This window comes from Symphalangus syndactylus, chromosome 20 (genome assembly GCF_028878055.3).
Source record: "Symphalangus syndactylus isolate Jambi chromosome 20, NHGRI_mSymSyn1-v2.1_pri, whole genome shotgun sequence".
In the NCBI taxonomy this organism is placed as follows: Eukaryota; Metazoa; Chordata; class Mammalia; order Primates; family Hylobatidae; genus Symphalangus; species Symphalangus syndactylus.
In genome coordinates, this window is record NC_072442.2 from 22,681,942 (window position 1) to 22,700,749 (window position 18,808).

General features: G+C 43.0%; 1 protein-coding gene and 1 long non-coding RNA gene across 6 annotated transcripts in view; one reads left to right on the forward strand and one right to left on the reverse strand.

The window, feature by feature from the left end:
- The window catches only part of SLFN5 (schlafen family member 5), a 31,198-nt gene extending 14,026 nt beyond the window's left edge, over positions 1-17,172 (forward strand). For 3 of the 5 annotated variants that reach the window (XM_055255847.2, XM_063628558.1, XM_063628557.1), the window contains exons 2-5: positions 6,547-7,598; positions 8,877-9,002; positions 12,062-12,782; positions 12,951-17,172. In XM_055255847.2, coding sequence (XP_055111822.2) covers positions 6,547-7,598; positions 8,877-9,002; positions 12,062-12,782; positions 12,951-13,767 — 2,716 coding nt within the window. In that variant the 3' untranslated portion in view covers positions 13,768-17,172. Of the gene's footprint in view, positions 1-5,908; positions 6,234-6,546; positions 7,599-8,876; positions 9,003-12,061; positions 12,783-12,950 lie in introns of those variants that run through there. The other 2 variants (XM_063628556.1, XM_055255851.2) reach the window with 2 other exon arrangements.
- The window catches only part of LOC134735198 (uncharacterized), a 58,595-nt gene that overhangs the window by 13,171 nt on the left and 26,616 nt on the right, over positions 1-18,808 (reverse strand). The window lies entirely within an intron of this gene.

The window sequence follows — 18,808 nt, forward strand, 5'->3', positions numbered from 1 at the left end:
GTTGTTCCTTTCCATGTTTAGTGCTTCCTTCAGGAGCTCTTTTAGGGCAGGCCTGGTGGTGACAAAATCACTCAGCGTTTGCTTGTCTGTAAAGTATTTTATTTCTCCTTCACTTATGAAGCTTAGTTTGGCGGGATAGGAAATTCTGGGTTGAAAATTCTTTTCTTGAAGAATGTTGAATATCGGCCCCCACTCTCTTCTGGCTTGTAGAGTTTCTGCTGAGAGATCAGCTGTTAGTCTGATGGGCTTCCCTTTGTGGGTAACCCGACCTTTCTCTCTGGCTGCCCTTAACATTTTTTCCTTCATTTCCACTTTGGTGAATCTGACAATTATGTGTCTTGGAGTTGCCCTTCTCGAGGAGTATCTTTGTGGCGTTCTCTGTATTTCCTGAATCTGAATGCTGGCCTGCCTTGCTAGATTGGGGAAGTTCTCCTGGATAATATCTTGCAGAGTGTTTTCCAACTTGGTTCCATTCTCCCCATCATTTTCAGGTACACCAATCAAACGTAGGTTTGGTCTTTTCACATAGTCCCAAATTTCTTGGAGGCTTTGTTCATTTCTTTTTATTCTTTTTTCTCTAAACTTCCCTTCTCTCTTCATTTCATTCATTTCATCTTCTATCAGCGATACCCTTTCTTCCAGTTGATCGCATCTGCTACTGAGGCTTCTGCATTCTTCGCGTAGTTCTCGAAACTTGGCTTTCAGCTCCATCATCTCCTTTAAGCCCTTCTCTCCATTGGTTATTCTAGTTATCCATTCTTCTAATTTTTTTTCAAAGTTTTTAACTTCTTTGCTATTGTTTTGAATTTCCTCTCGTAGCTCAGAGTAGTTTGATCGTCTGAAGCCTTCTTCTCTCAACTCTTCAAAGTCATCCTCCATCCAGCTTTGTTCCGTTGCTGGTGAGGAACTGCGTTCCTTTGGAGGAGGAGAGGTGCTCTGTTTTTTAGAGTTTCCAGTTTTTTTGGTCTGTTTTTTCCCCATCTTTGTGGTTTTGTCTACTTTTTGTCTTCGATGATGGTGATGTACAGATGGGTTTTTGGTGTGGATGTCCTTTCTGTTTGTTAATTTTCCTTCTACCAGACAAGACCCTCAGCTGCAGGTCTGTTGGAGTTTACTAGAGGTCCACTCCAGACCCTGTTTGGCTGTGTGTCAGCACCGGTGGCTGCAGAACAGCGGATTTTCGTGAGACCACAAATTCAGCTGTCTGATAGTTCCTCTGAAAGTTTTGTCTCAGAGGAGTACCCGGTTGAATGAGGTGTCAGTCTGTCCCTACTGGGGGGGTGCCTCCCAGTTAGGCTGCTCAGGGGTGAGGGACCCACTTTAGGAGGCAGTCTGTCCGTTCTCAGATCTCCAGCTGCGTGCTGGGAGAACCACTACTCTCTTCAAAGCTGTCAGTCAGACAGGGACATTTAAGGCTGTGGAGGTTCTCGCTGAGTTTTTGGTTGTCTGTGCCCTGCCCCCAGAGGTGGAGCCTACAGAGGCAGGCAGGCCTCCTTGAGCTGTGGTGGGCTCCACCCAGTTCGAGCTTCCTGGCTGCTTTGTTTACCTAAGCAAGCCTGGGCAATGGCGGGCGCCCCTCCCCCAGCCTCGTTGCCGCCTTGCAGCGTGATCTCAGACTGCTGTGCTAGCAATCAGCAAGACTCTGTGGGCATAGGACCCTCCGAGCCAGGTGCGGGACACAATCTCCTAGTGTGCCGTTTTTCAGGCCCGTTGGAAAAGCGCAGTATTAGGACGGGACTGACCCGATATTCCAGGTGCCGTCTGTTTCCCTTTTCTTTGACTAGGAAAGGGAACTCCCTGACCCCTTGCGCTTCCCGAGTGAGGCAATGCCTCGCCCTGCTTCGGCTCGCGCACAGTGCGCTTCACCGACTGTCCTGAACCCACTGTTAGGCACTCCCTAGTGAGATGAAACCGGTACCTCAAGCAGAAATGCAGAAATCACCCGTCTTCTGTGTCGCTGGGGCTGGGAGCTGGAGATCGGAGCTGTTCCTATTCGGCCATCTTGGCTCCACCCCCTCATGACTATAGTTTTGAAAATCATAGTTCCTTAGAAACAGTAAGGAAATGAATGGCCTCGTCCTCTCCCACTTCTCCTGCTTGCCAGGAGCCTCTTGTCTCTCAGGCTTTTTCTTCTGGCACGTGTTTCTATATTTCTAAACAGCATGCTTATTTTCTCCTTTCTCCCTCCCACCACCTCTTATTTTAGATATTGTCTTAGTCCATTTGGGCTGCTGTAACAAAATACCATGGACTGGGTGGCTTATAAACAACAAAAATTTATTGCTCACAGTTCTGGTGGCTGGGAAGTCCAAGATGCTGAGAGATTTGGTATCTGGAGAGGGCCCTCATAGATGGTGCCTTCTCACTGGGTCCTCGCATGGCAGAGGGGGCATATATGCTCCCTTGGACCTCTTTCATAAGGGCACTAATCTCACTTATGAGGGTACATCTTCATGACCTAATCACCTTCCAATGGCCCTACCTTCTAGTACCATCACCTTAGGGGTTAGGATTTGAACAATGAACTTTAGAGAGTTGCAAACATTCAGACCATAGAAGATACTGTTTATTTCTGGAAGATGACTGTATGGCGCTCTCTCTCTCTCTCTTTTAAATCTTTGGAGACAGGGTCTCACTCTGTTGCCCAGGCTGGAGTGCAGTGGTATGATCTTGGCTCACTGCAGCCTCAATCCACTGGGCTCAGGAGATCCTCCCAACTCAGCTTCCCAAGTAGGTAGGACTACGGGTGCATACTACCATGCTTGGTGTTTTGGTTTTTGAAGAGATGGGGACCCATTATCCCATTATGTTGCCCAGGCTGGTCTTAAGCTCCTGGCCTCAAGCAATCCTCCCACATTGGCCTCCCAAAATGGGGGAATTACAGATGTGAGCCGCTGTGCCTGGCCTGAGTATAGCTAACGCTTTTTTTTTTTTTTTTTTGAGATGGAGTCTCACTCTGTCACCCAGGCTGGAGTGCAGTGGCATGATCTCAGCTCACTGCAATCTCCAGCTCCTGGGCTCAAGTGATTCTCGTGCCTCAGCCTTCTGAGTAGCTGGGACTACAGCCGCATGCCACCATGCCTGGCTAATTTTTGTATTTTTAGTAGAGATGGGATTTCACCGTGTTGGCCAGGCTGGTCTCGAACTCCTAACCTCAGGTGATCCACCCACCTTGTCTTCCCAAAGTGCTGGGATTACAAGCATGAGCCACTGTGCCTGGCCAACGCTTCTTATCCTATGCCTTCCTTCTCCACATCCTGCCAATACAACTATATCTTATATCATCATTTTTTATCAGAACAATATTCAGAGTTTATATTACCATGACTAGGACTTTATTTACGACGGTGCCAAATAATGCCTTATGGTTTCTTTTATTTACTATACTACTTTTTATTTTAACTTAGAATTATTGTCTTATATTTGTATTTGTCTATCTTCCTAAGTGCCTATGACCAATTCATCCCCTACTCCCCACCCTCTCAGTTTACTAAGTGATCTGTCAATTGCATGGTCTTAGGCGCTGTCCACCGAAGCCTGCTGCTCTGTTGTGCAGTTTTGCCTGGTGATCTGTAGGCCTGCTGTACAGCTGTTATTCCCGGACCTCCCTTCACAAACATCCAGGGGATTTTAAAACTTCCTTTCCTTGTTGAATCTCTTGTTTCCTGCATCCACTTTTTTGAGGGAAGAAATGCAGGGGGCAGGGAAAGGACACTGTCCAGATAGCATGCAATCTGAAATCTCAGTTCACGGTGCCAACTCTTATGACAGAGGGTTCTGTAATCATGCATGAGTCATGTTTCTCTTCCTACTTCAGAGAACTTCAAATTTTGCCGGCAATGACCAGCATCCATCACTGCAGGCGTTCTATTTTGGTGTCATCAACTTCACTGCTCAAGTTTTCACTGCACTTGGCATTCCTTCTGCATACATGTTGAGGTTTAAATTTCTGGATTTTGACCAGGCGTGGTGGCTCACGCCTGTAATCCCAGCAATTTGGGAGGTTGAAGTGGGTGGATCACCTGAGGTCAGGAGTTCAAGACCAGCCTGGCTAACGTGGCGAAACCCTGTCTCTACTAAAAATACAAAAATTAGCTGGGCATGGTGGCTTGCACCTGTAGTCCCAGCTACTCAGAAGGCTGAGGAAGGAGAATCACTTGAACCCAGGAGGCAGAGGTTGCAGTGAGTCGAGAATGCGCCACTGCACTCCAGCCCAGGCAACAAGAGCTAGACTCCGTCTCAAAAAACAAAACAAAATAGTGCATGTAATAGTGAAAGTGAATGTCATTTTCCATACTGAGAATGACTTTCTTACTGTGTATTTCCAATTTTTTGCTATTTTGAACAGGAATGCTTTGAAAATTCTTGTTCATCTCTCCAGGATATCTGCTTTTTTTTTTTCTGTTTTAATCTCACAAAACACTACCAGGTTGGTTCTTTTACACCTGTTTCAGAGTATATGCAAATAGGTTAAAACAGTTTTCTTAAAGACACAAAGCTGGCAAATACTGGGGGTTTGAACTCAGGTTCTCCTCATTCCACAGCCCAAGCGATTTACTATTACACGATGCCACCTTCCTTTTAGTGATTGCCTTGTGGCACAGCTGCATGAAATTGTGGATACTGAGGTCAATCAGGTCATAAAGAGCCTCTTTTGATCTGATTTCATGCTTATCAAGGAGCCTTCTGAAATCTGGCTTCACATACTCTACACCAGGGGTCCCCAACCCCCCGGCCGTGGACCAGTACCTGTCTGTGGCCTGTTAGGAACCAGGCTGAACAGCAGGAGGTGAGTGTAAGTGAGCATTACCGCCCGAGCTTTGCCTCGTCTCATATCAGCGGTGGCATTAGATCCTCATAGGAGCATGAACCCTATTGTGGACTGTGCATGAGAGAGATCTAGGCTGCGCACTCCTTATGAGAATCTAACTAATGCCTGGTGATTTGAGGTAGAACAGTGCCATCCTGAAACCATCCCCTCACCAACCCCCAACCCCCCTATGTGAAAAAATTGTCTTCCATGAAACTGATCCTGGGGACCACTGCTCTACATCTACAGGAAGGAATGAGATGCTTTGAAATAAACGCCTGAGCTCCCCGATAGTTACATTTCCCACTGAACAGTAATCGAGTATCACTGTGGCTCAGCTATTTCTATTTTGAGTTTGGGGTACGAAATCACCTTCCCTCAGAAGGGAACTTTGGGGTCCTAAAAAGATTAATTTTATGGTCCTGACATGTCGAAGACTAGGTCTTGGACACAATTAATTTCACCAAGGACCTGCCATTCCAGTGGCAATTCTTGGCAGCTGGACAGGTGGCTTTTCCTGGCAACACCCCAACAAAAACTTGAGCTCTTTTGCCAATGTTTACATTACGTACTCATGATTTATTATCTACTGGATCTCAGATCCTTTGCTCCCCCTGGAGTAAAGCAATTTTTTTTTTTTTTTTTTTTTTTTGCAGCAGTGTTTGATGTCTTGTAGAGTTACTATGGAGCAAGCTGAATAACTGCATCCTGGTGCTGAGATGTTGGGCTCAGTCTTGCCTACGCCCCTTCTCACTGAAAGTGCCCCTGCTCACAGAAACACAGCTAGGATGTATATATATATGATTTTTTTGACAAGATGGAAACCGTTTGGATTAGCGGAAGCTAACATCGTTGCTATGTGTCTGTTCCATAGCAACAATGACAGGTTGCCACCTCAATCAGATGTGTCCCCTCCCAATATTAGGCTATAAAATAATCTGAAAATTGCCCAGGTCTCAGGGAGAGGAGAAAGACAAAGAATCAAGAAAAACAATAAATATTAGCACACTCCAGAGATACTTCTGACCACGAAAGCTTTCTCATTGCTTTCCAGCTCCAGTTCGCAAATATCAATGTAAAATTTTCTGTTTTCTGCAGGTGACCTGTGAGACTCTGCCACTTTGAGAACTTGGCAGATAGTTACTAAATACACAGCATAAAGATAACCTGTTGGTCATTTCTGTGGTGGTGGTGTGCTTCCAGCAGACTCAGCTCCTCAACTCGCCTTACAAGCTTAATTCATGTATAAATCTGACCTCAAGCTATGTGGGAATTGCATTCATCCACTTTCACACTGCTGTTAAAGACATACCTGAGACTAATTTATAAAGAAAAAGAGGTTTAATGGACTCACAGTTCCACATGGCTGGGGAGTCCTGACAATCATGGCGGAAGGTGAAAGGCACGTCTTACATGGAAGCAGGCAAGATAGAAATGAAAGCCAAGTGAAAGGGGAAACCCTTTATGAAATTACCAGATCTCGTGAGACTTATTCATTACCATGAGAACAAAATGGGGGAAACTGCCCCCCATGACTCAATTATCTCCCACCAGCTTCCTCCTACAACACATGGGAATTATGGGAGCTATAATTCAAGATGAGATTTGGGTGGGGACACAGTCAAATCATATCAGAAATAAATCAAGGGACCAACCTCAGCAGGATGGCCTTAATCTGTTGATTTTCCTGCCTCTCCTATTCTTGTCCGATTCTAATGGTTCTTTCTGTTTTTCAGGAGAACATTTCAGGATAGGAATAGGCCAAGTGCTGAGAAGATGAGTCTTAGGATTGATGTGGATACAAACTTTCCTGAGTATGTTATAGATGCAGGAAAAGTCATCCTTGGGACTCAGCAGAGGCAGGAGATGGACCCTCGCCTGCGGGAGAAACAGAATGAAATCATCCTGCAAGCAGTATGTGCACTGCTGAATTCTGGTGGGGGCATAATCAAGGCTGAGATTGAGAACAAAGGCTACAATTATGAACGTCATGGAGTAGGATTGGATGTGCCTCCAATTTTCAGAAGCCATTTAGATGAGATGCAGCAGGAAAACCACTTTTTGATTTTTGTGAAATCATGGAACACAGAGGCTGGTGTGCCACTTGCTACTTTATGCTCCAATTTGTACCACAGACAGAGAACATCCACTGATGTCATGGATTCTCAGGAAGCTCTGGCATTCCTCAAATGGAGGACTCAGACTCCTATGAATATTAATGTTTCCAATTCATTAAGTCCACAGGCAGCTCAGGGTAGTGTACAATATGAAGGTAACATAAATGCGTCAGCTGCTGCTTTATTTGATAGAAAGCGGCTTCAGTATCTGGAAAAACTCAACTTTCCTGAGTCCACACATGTTGAATTTGCAATGTTCTCGACAGACGTGTCACACTGTGTTAAAGACAGACTTCCGAAGTGTGTTTCTGCATTTGCAAATACTGAAGGAGGATATGTGTTTTTCGGTGTGCACGATGAGACTCGTCAAGTGATTGGATGTGCAAAAGAGAAAACAGACCTTACGAGCTTGAGGGCTTCTATTGATGGCTGTATTAAGAAGCTACCTGTCCATCATTTCTGCACACAGAGGCCTGAGATAAAATATGTCCTTAATTTCCTTGAAGTGCATGATAAGGGGGCCCTCCGTGGATATGTCTGTGCAATCAAGGTGGAGCAATTCTGCTGTGCGGTGTTTGCCAAAGTGCCTAGTTCCTGGCAGGTGAAGGACAACCGTGTGAGACAATTGCCCACAAGAGAATGGACTGCTTGGATGATGCAAGCTGACCCAGGTTAGGGAGCAATATCCACAAAGGTTGTAATGTTTGCTGACAGCAAGGCAGCGCGGGTCACAGAGGAAAGAGAGACATGGTATTCCTTGGAATCTGGGGAAAGAGATTTACTCTCTGAGTTGCAATTGTCTGACTTATTAATCCCTGTAGATGCAGTTCGTGGATTATTGCCCTTCCTTTCTTCTGCCATCTTAAATAGTCTTCATTCAACAGATGCCCTGGCTAGTAGCCCTATTAAAGGCTGGTGCAGGAGGCTGTTTGACCTAGTTATTTCAATTTTCACATCCTTTCTTATGTTCATAGTCAAGCCTCTTATTTTTCAATTATGAGCTTGCATTTAATTATTTAGGAAATTTCTTTTTTTCACATGTACAGATGTGTCCACTTTAATTTACTGCCACTTTCCTCTGACTCTCCCTTCTTAAATATTTGCCCTTTCTCACTGCCCACTTCCATTTTTTGAACCAAAACATGACCAAATCATGGCTTTCGCTCTGCTTTCCTTCCCATTTTTCCTTTGGGGAGCCGAAGCCAGTACGTGATAAGCCAGAGGATGGTTGGTGACATGCATCTACCCTGGAAAAGGAAAGCCTGAGATAAAATTAGACAAGAGAAAACCAATAGCAACTTCTTCAAAAGTCCAGAAAAAACAAAGTCCACTTCAGAATCTGCTCAGATGTCTATATCCATTGGCCTTTGCATCTTCTCATCATTTTCTTTAAAAAATAGCATTCTAAAAATATGAAAACAGGCTGGGCACGCTGTCTCATGCCTGTAATCCCAGCACTTTGGGAGACCGAGGAGGGCAGATCACCTGAGGTCAGGAGTTCGAGACCAGCCTGGCCAACATGGTGAAACTCTGTCTCTACCAAAAATACAAAAAATTAGCTGGATGTGGTGACATACGCCTGTAATCCCAGCTGCTCAGGAGGATTGCTTGAACCTGAGAGACGGAGGTTGCAGTGAGCTGAGATCATGCCACTGCACTCCAGCCTGGGCAACAGAGTGAGACTGTTTCAAAAAATAAATACATACATAATAGAAATAAAAATAGTTTCGTTTTGACATAATACAATTAAAAAGTGTTGCTTTATGCTAGGTTATTTTTTCCTTCAAAAACCTCAGTAGGCTTTCCTGAGCTGACTTGAGATGTAAAGGCAAGTATCTGTGGGCTGTGGCTTGAGTTGTAAGACTAGGTGAAAGACTTTGCAGCACAGCTCAGCTATAAGTTGGGGTCTGCCTTTTTGCATATTGAATCCTTGGTTCTTGTTTCCTAAGACCTTTCCAGGTGTCCTGAGATGGTCCTCGCGTTGAGTTTGTCATCTGCCACACCCCGCAGCAGGACTGTGTGCATTCATAAGAATTTGGAATGTCTGAAAGAGCAGCAGAAACGCTACTTTCCAGGTAATTGGCCATCTCTGGTTGCTTTGGAATATGTTGATTGTTCATTCATGTAAAAAATTGACTCCTACTTTATATTATATACAGAATCAATTCCAGAGGTTTAAGGACATAAATATGAAAGCCAAACCTTTAAAACTTTTAGTAGAAAATGTATATGAATAATTACATCATTGGGGTAGGAAAGGATTTCCTAAACCAGACACAAAAGGACGAAACTTAAAAAGATTGGTAAATTTTACTACATTAAAATTAAGAACTGTTCCTCAAAATATACCTTAAAGAAAGTGAAAATACTGGGCACGGTGGCTCATACCTGTAATTCCAGCACTTTGGGTGGGTGAGGTGTGGAATTGCTTAAGTCCAGGAGTTTGAGACCAGCCTGGGCAACACAGCAAGACCCCATCTCTACAAGCAGCAGCACTCTACTATGCTCGGCTAATTTTTTAACTTTGGTAGAGATGGAGTCTCCCTGTGTTGCCCAGGTTGGTTTCAAACTCCTGGACTGAAGCGATCCTTCCACCTAAGCTTCCCAAAGTGCTGGGATTACAGGCATGAGTCACCATGCCCAGCCACCAGTCTTTTTTTTTTTTTTTTTGAGATGAAGTTTTGCTCTTGTTGCCCAGGCTGGAGTGCAACGGTGAAACCTTGGCTCACTGCAACCTTCACCTCCCGGGTTCAAGCAGTTCTTCTGCCTCAGCCTCCCAGGTAGCTGGAATTAGAGGCGCATGCCACCACACCCAGCTAATTTTTTTGCATTTTTCATAGAGATGGGGTTTCACCATGTTGGCCAGGCTGGTCTTAAACCTCTGACGTCAGGTAATACACCCACCTCGGCCTCTCAAAGTGCAGGGATTATAGGCATGAGCCACCTTGCCCAGCCCAGTCATTTTTTTGATGGACTTTTATATGATGTTTAATTTTTTCATTTTTTAAACAATGCTACAATATATATTTTACCATAATATACCTGAGGTGTTCTTTAAGGATAAATTCCAAGTAGTGGCCGGGCGCAGTGGCTCAGGCTGGTAATCCCAGCACTTTGGGAGGCCAATGCAGGCAGATCACAAAGTCAAGAGATCGAGACCATCCTGGCTAACACAGTGAAACCCTGTCTCTACTAAAAATAAAAAAATTAGCTGGGTGTGGTGGCATGCGCCTGTGGTCCCAGCTCCTTGGGAGGCTGAGACAGGAGAATCGCTTGAACCCGGGAGGCGGAGGTTGCAGTGAGCCAAGATGGCACCACTGCACTCCAGCCTGGGCAACAGAGGGAGACTCCATCTCAAAAAACAAAAAAAAAGAAAAAGAAAAAAAAAATTCCAAGTAGTAATAATTACTTGTAACTTTAGGTGGATATTGCCAGATTGTAATCCAAAACATATACCCAAATACACTTTCACCAACATGGTATTATCATGGCATTTCTCTTCTGGAAGAAGCTTAGAATCATTTTATCCTATCTAAAAGAAAAAAAGATGGCCGGGTGAGGTGGCTCACACCTGTAATCCTGGCACTTTAGGAGACCAAGGTGGGAGGATCGCTTGAGCCCAGGAGTTCAAGACCAGCCTAGGCAACATGGTGAAACTCTGTCTCTACAAAGAAATACAAAAATTAGCTGGATGTGGTGGCATGCACTTGTAGTCTCAGCTACCTGGAAAGCTGAGGTGGGAGAATCACCTGAGCTCAGGAAGTAGAGGCTGCAGTGAGCCATGATCATACCATTGTACCCCAGTTTAGGTGACAGAGCAAGACCCCGACCCCCCCCAGAAAAAGTCTCCATGCTGTCTCTTTTTAGTCAAACTCTCCCCAAATCCCTAACCTCTAGCATCCATTGATCTGTTGCCTGTACCTATAGTTGTGCTTTACAGAATGTCAGCTAAGTGAAACCATACAGTACGTAATCTTGCCAGGTGTTAAGATGGCACTCTAATGCCTTCCTCCCCATCCTTGTTTCCACCTCTTTGCCTCGCACTTTGGATGTCAGCAACACAAACTGCTTGAAGTGACCTGAATGGACCTTGCTTTTTATTTATTTATTTTTTTTGAGACAGGGTCTTACTCTATTGCGCAGGCTGGAGTGCAGTGGTGTGACCTCAGCTCGCTACAACCTCTGCCTCCTGGGTTCAAGCGATTCTCGTGCCTCAGCCCCCCGAGTGGGTGGGATTACAGGCACGCACCACCACGCCCGGCTAATTTTTGTATTTTTTGTAGAGATGGGGTTTTACCATGTTGGCCAGGCTGGTGTTGAACTCCTGGGCCAAGTGATCCAACTGCCTCGGCCTCCCATAGTGCTGGGATTATAGGCATGAGTCACCCCGCCCGACTTCCTTGCTGTTTCTTGTCCCTGAGCGTTAGTCATGTGCCCTCTTTTGACCATCTCTCTATTCTCCTCTTCCACTCACTAACTCCAAGTCATCCTTTAATAATCAACTCAGGGCTGGGCGTGGCAACGCACGCCTGTAATCCCAGCACTTTGGGAGGCCCAGGCGGACAGATCACTTGAGCCCAGGAGTTTGAGACCAGCCTGGCCAACATGGTGAAACCCCATCTCTACTAAAAATACAAAAATTAGCCAGGCTTGCTGGCACATGCCTTTGGTCCCAGCTACTTGGGAGGCTGAGGCAGGAGAATCACTTGAACCCAGGAGATGGAGGTTGCAGTGAGCTGAGATCACGCCACTGTTGCAACAGAGCAAGACTCCAACTCAAAAAAAAAAAAAGAAAAAGAAAAAAGAAAAAAAAAGAATCAGCTCGGGTGTTTCCTTCTTCATAAAGACTTTCATATTTTCTTCTTTCCTAAATTGTACCTTTCCTTGGTATTCACATAATACTTTCTGTCCTTCTCTCTGGTTGTATTGACCACTTTGTACTATAATTATTATTGTCTGTTTATACCAGCAAATTAGCACTCCATCAAAATAAGAATTATCTTTTTATTACTAATGTATAACCTATTGTAGATACACAGTAGAGTCCCAGTGTTGATTAATTCTTCTACGTATAATGATGATTACCAGCTTGTCTGAGGCTTTTCTAATTTCTTCCCATTCTTTCCCTGTCTAGTATTTTCAGACAGAGTGGTATATACTCCAGAAAGCCTCTACAAGGAACTCTTCTCAAAACATAAAGGACTCAGAGACTTAATAAATACAGAAATGCGCCCTTTCTCTCAAGGAGTATTGATTTTTTCTCAAAGCTGGGCTGTGGACTTAGGTCTGCAAGAGAAGCAGGGGGTCATCTGTGATGCTCTTCTAATTTCCCAGAACAACACCCCTATTCTCTACACCATCTTCAGCAAGTGGGATGCGGGGTGCAAGGGCTACTCTATGATAGTTGCCTATTCTTTGAAGCAGAAGCTGGTGAACAAAGGCGGCTACACTGGGAGGTTATGCATCACCCCCTTGGTCTGTGTGCTGAATTCTGATAGAAAAGCACAGAGCGTTTACGGTTCAGATTTACAAATTTACCCTGAATCCTATAACGTCATGACCCCCCAGAACATGGAAGCCCTGTTACAGTCCCTCGTGATAGTCTTGCTTGGGTTCAAATCCTTCTTAAGTGAAGAGCTGGGCTCTGAGGTTTTGAACCTACTGACAAATAAACAGTATGAGTTGCTTTCAAAGAACCTTCACAAGACCAAAGTGTTGTTTGTTCATGGCTTACCTGGATCAGGGAAGACTATCTTGGCTCTTAAGATCATGGAGAAGATCAGGAATGTGTTTCACTGTGAACCGGCTAACATTCTCTACATCTGTGAAAACCAGCCCCTGAAGAAGTTGGTGAGGTATGCTGCTTGTCTGTATGCACTTTATTTTCTTGAGTGACTGTGGCTGGTGTGGCTTTCAGTTTACTTGCTAAAATTCATATTGTATTTACCATGACCAGAGGAGTTTAAGAGTAGAATCTGCTTTGTTTGTTTCATTGGGGAAAAACCTGACTGTGTTTCTTACAGTTTCAGCAAGAAAAACATCTGCCAGCCAGTGACCCGGAAAACCTTCATGAAAAACAACTTTGAACAGATCCAGCACATTATCATCGATGACGCTCAGAATTTCCGCACTGAAGATGGGGACTGGTATGGGAAAGCAAAGTTCATCACTCAGACAGCAAGGGATGGCCCAGGAGTTCTCTGGATCTTTCTGGACTACTTTCAGACCAATCACTTAAGTTGCAGTGGCCTCCCGCTTCCCTCAGACCAGAATCCAAGAGAAGAGATCAACAGAGTGGTCCGCAATGCAGATCCAATAGCTAATTACCTACAACAAGTAATGCAGGAAGCCCGAGAAAATCCTCCACCTAACCTCCCCCCTGGGTCCCTGGTGATGCCCTATGAACCTAAATGGGCTCAAGGTGTCCCAGGCAACTTAGAGATTATTGAAGACTTGAACTTGGAGGAGATACTGATCTATGTAGTGAATAAATGCCGTTTTCTCTTGCGGAATGGTTATTCTCCGAAGGATATTGCTGTGCTTTTCACCAAAGCAAGTGAAGTGGGAAAATATAAAGACAGGCTTCTAACAGCAATGAGGAAGAGAAAAATGTCTCAGCTCAATGAGGAATCTGATCTGTTACTACAGATCGGTGATGCGTCAGATGTTCTGACCGATCACATTGTGTTGGACAGCGTCTGTCGATTTTCAGGCCTGGAAAGAAATATCGTGTTTGGAATCAATCCAGGAGTAGCCCCACCGGCTGGGGTCTACAATCTTCTGCTCTGTTTGGCTTCTAGGGCAAAAAGACATCTGTATATTCTGAAGCCTTCTGTGTGACAGGAAACCCAAGCCTAAGAAACAATTAAGTGGTTCTCATCTCTAATTAACTGTGAAACCATTTAATCCAAACATGTAAGCACACACTCACTTATTAAGTCACATACTTTTCTAGGTGCTGGGGATTGAGGACGAATCAATGTAAGATTCCTCCTTTAGGGCAGAGACAGACCACTGACAAATACACAGATAGACAAGGAATTTCCCATGGTAATAAGGGATATCAGTAATTAGAGGACCGTGAGACTCAGAGATGTGTGTGTGTGTGTGTGTGTGTATGCGTGTGTGTGTGCGCATGCGCATGTGTGTAGGTAGATGGAGGGAGGGGGTGGTTATTTTGGGTGGTCAGGGAAGTGCTCAGTGAGGGAAGAACTTGTCATGAGAATCTCTGAGCATGCCAGGCAGACTCAGATATTTTTATAAATTTTTAACATGGCCACGTGCAGAAAAGCTTGAATGGGACGTGCAGGGAGAATGTGAAGGATGGAGCAGGTAGCTCACCTGGCCTTGTAGGTGCCAGGAACGGGCAAGACATGTTTTGAAATGTAAGATCACAGGCTGTTTTTTGCCAGACCACATTATATTACTTTATTATTTTCTGCTTTTTCTTTTAACGGCATTAGTGTTTTTGATCACTATATTTTAAAATGCTTTTTGTGAGCCTTTTGGTTATTTGGAATCTGTTCCTTAGCTTTGATTTTTTATTCTTACGGAGTGTCTTAGGTTACTACATGAAGGTAAGACTGCCACAGTCCCCCAGGGAGGCACACTGTGTTTTACTGATTGATTTGAAGATGATAGCCTAGGGGGATGAGTCTATTGGACTCAAAGGTTACATTTTGTTTTTCCATTTAATTTAATAATCAACAAAACGACAAAGTCAGTTTAATATCTTTCTTCTGCTGAGTCTTCAGGATTTTAGCTAGTCTTTCAAAAGCCATTGCTACAAAAGTTACAGGACGATCACTTGAGCTCAGAAGTCTGAGGTTACAGTGAGCTATGATCATCCCAGTGCACTCCAGTCTGGGTGACAGAACAAGACCCAGTCTCTAAAGAATAAATACATAAAACAAAAAATAGAATGTAAAAGTTTTATACAAAGGCATTTCTGCTATCTCATCTGCCCAGTGTAGTCATGAATAGATGTCACATAAAGAAAAGAAAATCAGAATTCTTGTTAATATGGCCAATTTGAAGGGTGGTGGAGGTATTGGGCAGGCAGCTCAGGGAAATGCCAGGGACACCCTTGAGCACAGAAACTCCTGATTGTCCCCAAGGACTTCCCGTAGACACAGGAGGGATTTTCCAGGATTTCACATGAATTCAATGAAGGGGGCTGTGTCTTATTCCTGGATGCTTTGCCTCCTTCGTGGAATTCAGTGGATTTAATGGAATTTTCTAGGCAACAATAAAGAGTAGAAACCAGGTTAACAGCGAGGGCCTCATCTCACACCAGATCAGATCAGGCTACACAAAAGTAGATGGAAGACACCACCCAGGCCTCCAGCTATACCCTGGAGAAGAAGCCAAACAAGTCTACTTCATCTAAGAAAATTGTCAAAGAAAGCCCTTCTATACCATCTTAAGGTAAAAAGAAAGACTCTACCCAGCTGCCCTGATTAAGCATTAGAAAGATAAGTGTTCTGATCATTAGGCAGAAAGACAATGGGGAAAAATGTAGAAAAGAAATATGACATGAGCCAGATGAAGAACCCATCCTGAAAGGATATATAACTCAGGGGACAAAAGACAACTCACCATAGGTTGGGCTCAGTGGATCACGCCTGTAATCTCAGCATTTTGGGAGGCCAAGGCAGGTGGATCACCTGAGGTCAGGAGTTCAAGACCAGCCTGGCCAACGTGGTGAAATCCTGTCTTTACTAAAAATACAAAAATTAGCTGGGTGTGGTGGTGCACACCTGTAATAACCAGCTACTCAGAAGGCTGAGGCAAGAGAATTGCTCGAATCAAGGAGGCAGAGGTTACAGTGAGCCAAGATCACACCATTGTACTTCAGCCTGGGCAACAAAGTGAGACCCTGTCTCAAAAAACAAACAAACCCTCCCCATAGATGTCTCATGCCATAGAAGAACTTGAGAAGTTCATAAATTCAATAAAACAAGAGTTGAAAGCCTGTCCCACTGTACCCAAGTTCTCCCTCTCTGACCTGCAGCCTAGAAACTCTCTACAGGCAGTAAGCTGGGGCAGTCACAGAGGTGACCTCATCTGTTTTCCACATCCTGCATTAGGACAGTGATCAGGGATCAGTATCCTTCATTGACTGATTTCCAATATCTTGAGACCTGTTGTTTCATATATTTTGTCTTATTTTGCAATTATTTCAGGAGGGAGGATAAATATGGTCCCTGTTCCTCTATCTTGACCAGAAGCATCTAAGAGGGCAGTGAAGCAACATGTGTATAGTTCTTAGGGAAATAAATTTTGACCTAAAAATATTAAACCTAGTCAAAATATTATTCTAGTACAAAGGCAGCACATGGGTATTTTTGAAGATAAAAGAGTTCTAGAAATACAGGACCCATGAATCATTCTTGAAGAAAAGTTACTCAGTAAGGAAATCTAGATAAGCAAGCAATATGTGCAAATAAAAGATTATCGTAATTGGACCAAAGTTAAGTTTAAATCCATTCACATGTATATAATTAAGACATGTAGGAATTATAATTATAGAAAAGAATGTTACAAACCTTCACAAAGTAAAAATATTTTTATATCAGATAGATTCTTCTGTTTCAATCCATAAAACCAGGGTTTGGGTCATTTAAAAAAAAACAAACAAAAATAATTTATTGGAATCATTAGGGAGCACCTGATAGAATAAAACGACAAGCTGACCTGACCAAATAGGCCTTAGAGGGGAGAAGTGACTGGGCAGTTACAAGGACCTAAGTGGCAGGGGTGACTTGGCCACAGTCATTTTCTTTACTTGATTTAAGAAGGTTAAATTACAGTGAGAGAGCTGCACTTATCTAGTTTGCACACCGCACTCAACTCTTAGCTAGCATAGGGCAGGTTCCTTGGTTGAAAAATTTCCACAAAACATGATGTAAAGTGGAGAGATCAGTTCCCCCAAAGAATATCAGTTACCAAAGTAGGATGAAAGGATGTTGGGTAGATCAAAACAACAAATGTCCATTATAGCAATTAACAAAAGTTAGGGAGTGGGGAAGTTTGAGTGCTAATATGTATTTCAAAACAACTTTAAAAATGGCTCCAAACATTTTATGCTTTTTGTAATTTAGTCACTTTAATATTAGATAAATCTTCCTGTAACTGAAAGTTCTTGAGTTAAAGAAAAATATTCTGTAGTTCAGCTCTTCCTTCAATTTTATTAGTTGCTTTTTCTTTTGTTCGAGTGAAATAAATGTAAAAATAATTTTAAAACAGTATGTATCATATCATTCGATTTAACATAATTCTATCCAGCTGTTCTTATATTTTCTCTGATATATTTTTAAAAGCTTTCTGGAATATTATTAACCTTGAATATTTCTACTTGATGAGTTTATGAGTGATTTGTTTCTTCCTTTTCTCTTTCAGTATTGCTAGAATTAATTTTATTGACTTTGTACCTTTGTATAAAGACCTTGAAGGTCACACGCTGTAATCACCCTCTACTAAAACAAACTCATAGAAATAACGGGGAAGATATTTTAAAGCATTGCCATATGCATAGCCATCCTCACAAACAAGAAAAGCACCTCTCCATGGACTAAAACCTATGAGGCATTCGTACAGGTAGGGAAGAGCTAGGTAAACCACAGTAATACACTGAGGCTGGCACCACTATAGGCCAGGACAACCGTTGTCAAAAAGCCAGGACAGAATCTCCCAGCCAGAAAATGTTGCCCTGAGGCTGAGGCCAAATTCATTTTGCCCCTAGTTGGCCAGACCAAAGCCTAGCACTAAAAAACCCATACCTCATGGTTTGTCAGCATTGGCACTGTTGGCCTTTTGGGCTGGACAACCCTTTATTGTGAGAGGCTTCTCTACGCACTGTAGGATGTTTAGCAGCATCCTTGGCCCTACTCCCTAGACGCCAGTAGCAAATCCACCACCCTCCCTCCCCTACCCCAGGGCTGGTTGTCAGTTGTGACAACCAAAAATGTCTCCAGACATTGCCAAATGTCCCTTGGGGGGTAAAATCACCACCACCATACCTCTTTTGACTAAAAGAGTTTCCAGAATAGTGGCAGAATATATAGGTCAAGCGTAACACATTACAGTCAAGATTCAGAACATCAAAGATTCTTTTTTAATCCTAAAAGAAAAAGTTTAGAAAATCTACAAAAAGAAGAGTGAATTTGACAATAACTATTTCCCAGCAAGAGTAGATGTAAGCAGAATACAGGTAGCATATTCAAACTGCTGTGGAAAAACAACATCGAACCTAGACTTCTCTCCCCAAACTATCACTCAGAGTCAAGGGCAAAATGAATAGATTTTCTGAATTGGAACAAGTAGGAATAACATACTTATATTATTCATCTTCATATAGGGATGGGTTATAAGTGATTTTTAAAAAACTTCCTACTTGTTCCAAGTCAGAAAGACTATTCATATAGGGATGGGCTATTAGCAAGAGTATATGAATAATGTACTCTGACAAAAAAAATGAATTGAGAAGAAAGTAGTGGTTTTAAGAAGGAAAGGAGAACAAATAAATTAGTGAAACATAAGGTTAAGTCTATACATATTATTTTCTAATTGCCTATTATGTCAGACTACATGTAGTTAGAAAATACGGTGAAAGAAAAAGCCATATTATAATTCCAACAAAAAGATAAAATAAGAATAACTGCAACAAGAAAGTATAAGCTCTGCAAGAATAAAACTATACAATGAAACTAAAGAGCACAAAAAAGAACTTAAACAGATAAAAAGCAGACCACGTTTTTGGATAAGAAGATTAAAAATTATAAATATATCAATTTTCACTGTTAATCTATAAATTCAGTGTAATCCCAATAAAAATGCCAACAGGTTTTCCCCAATAGCATTGAAATAATTTTAAAATTTA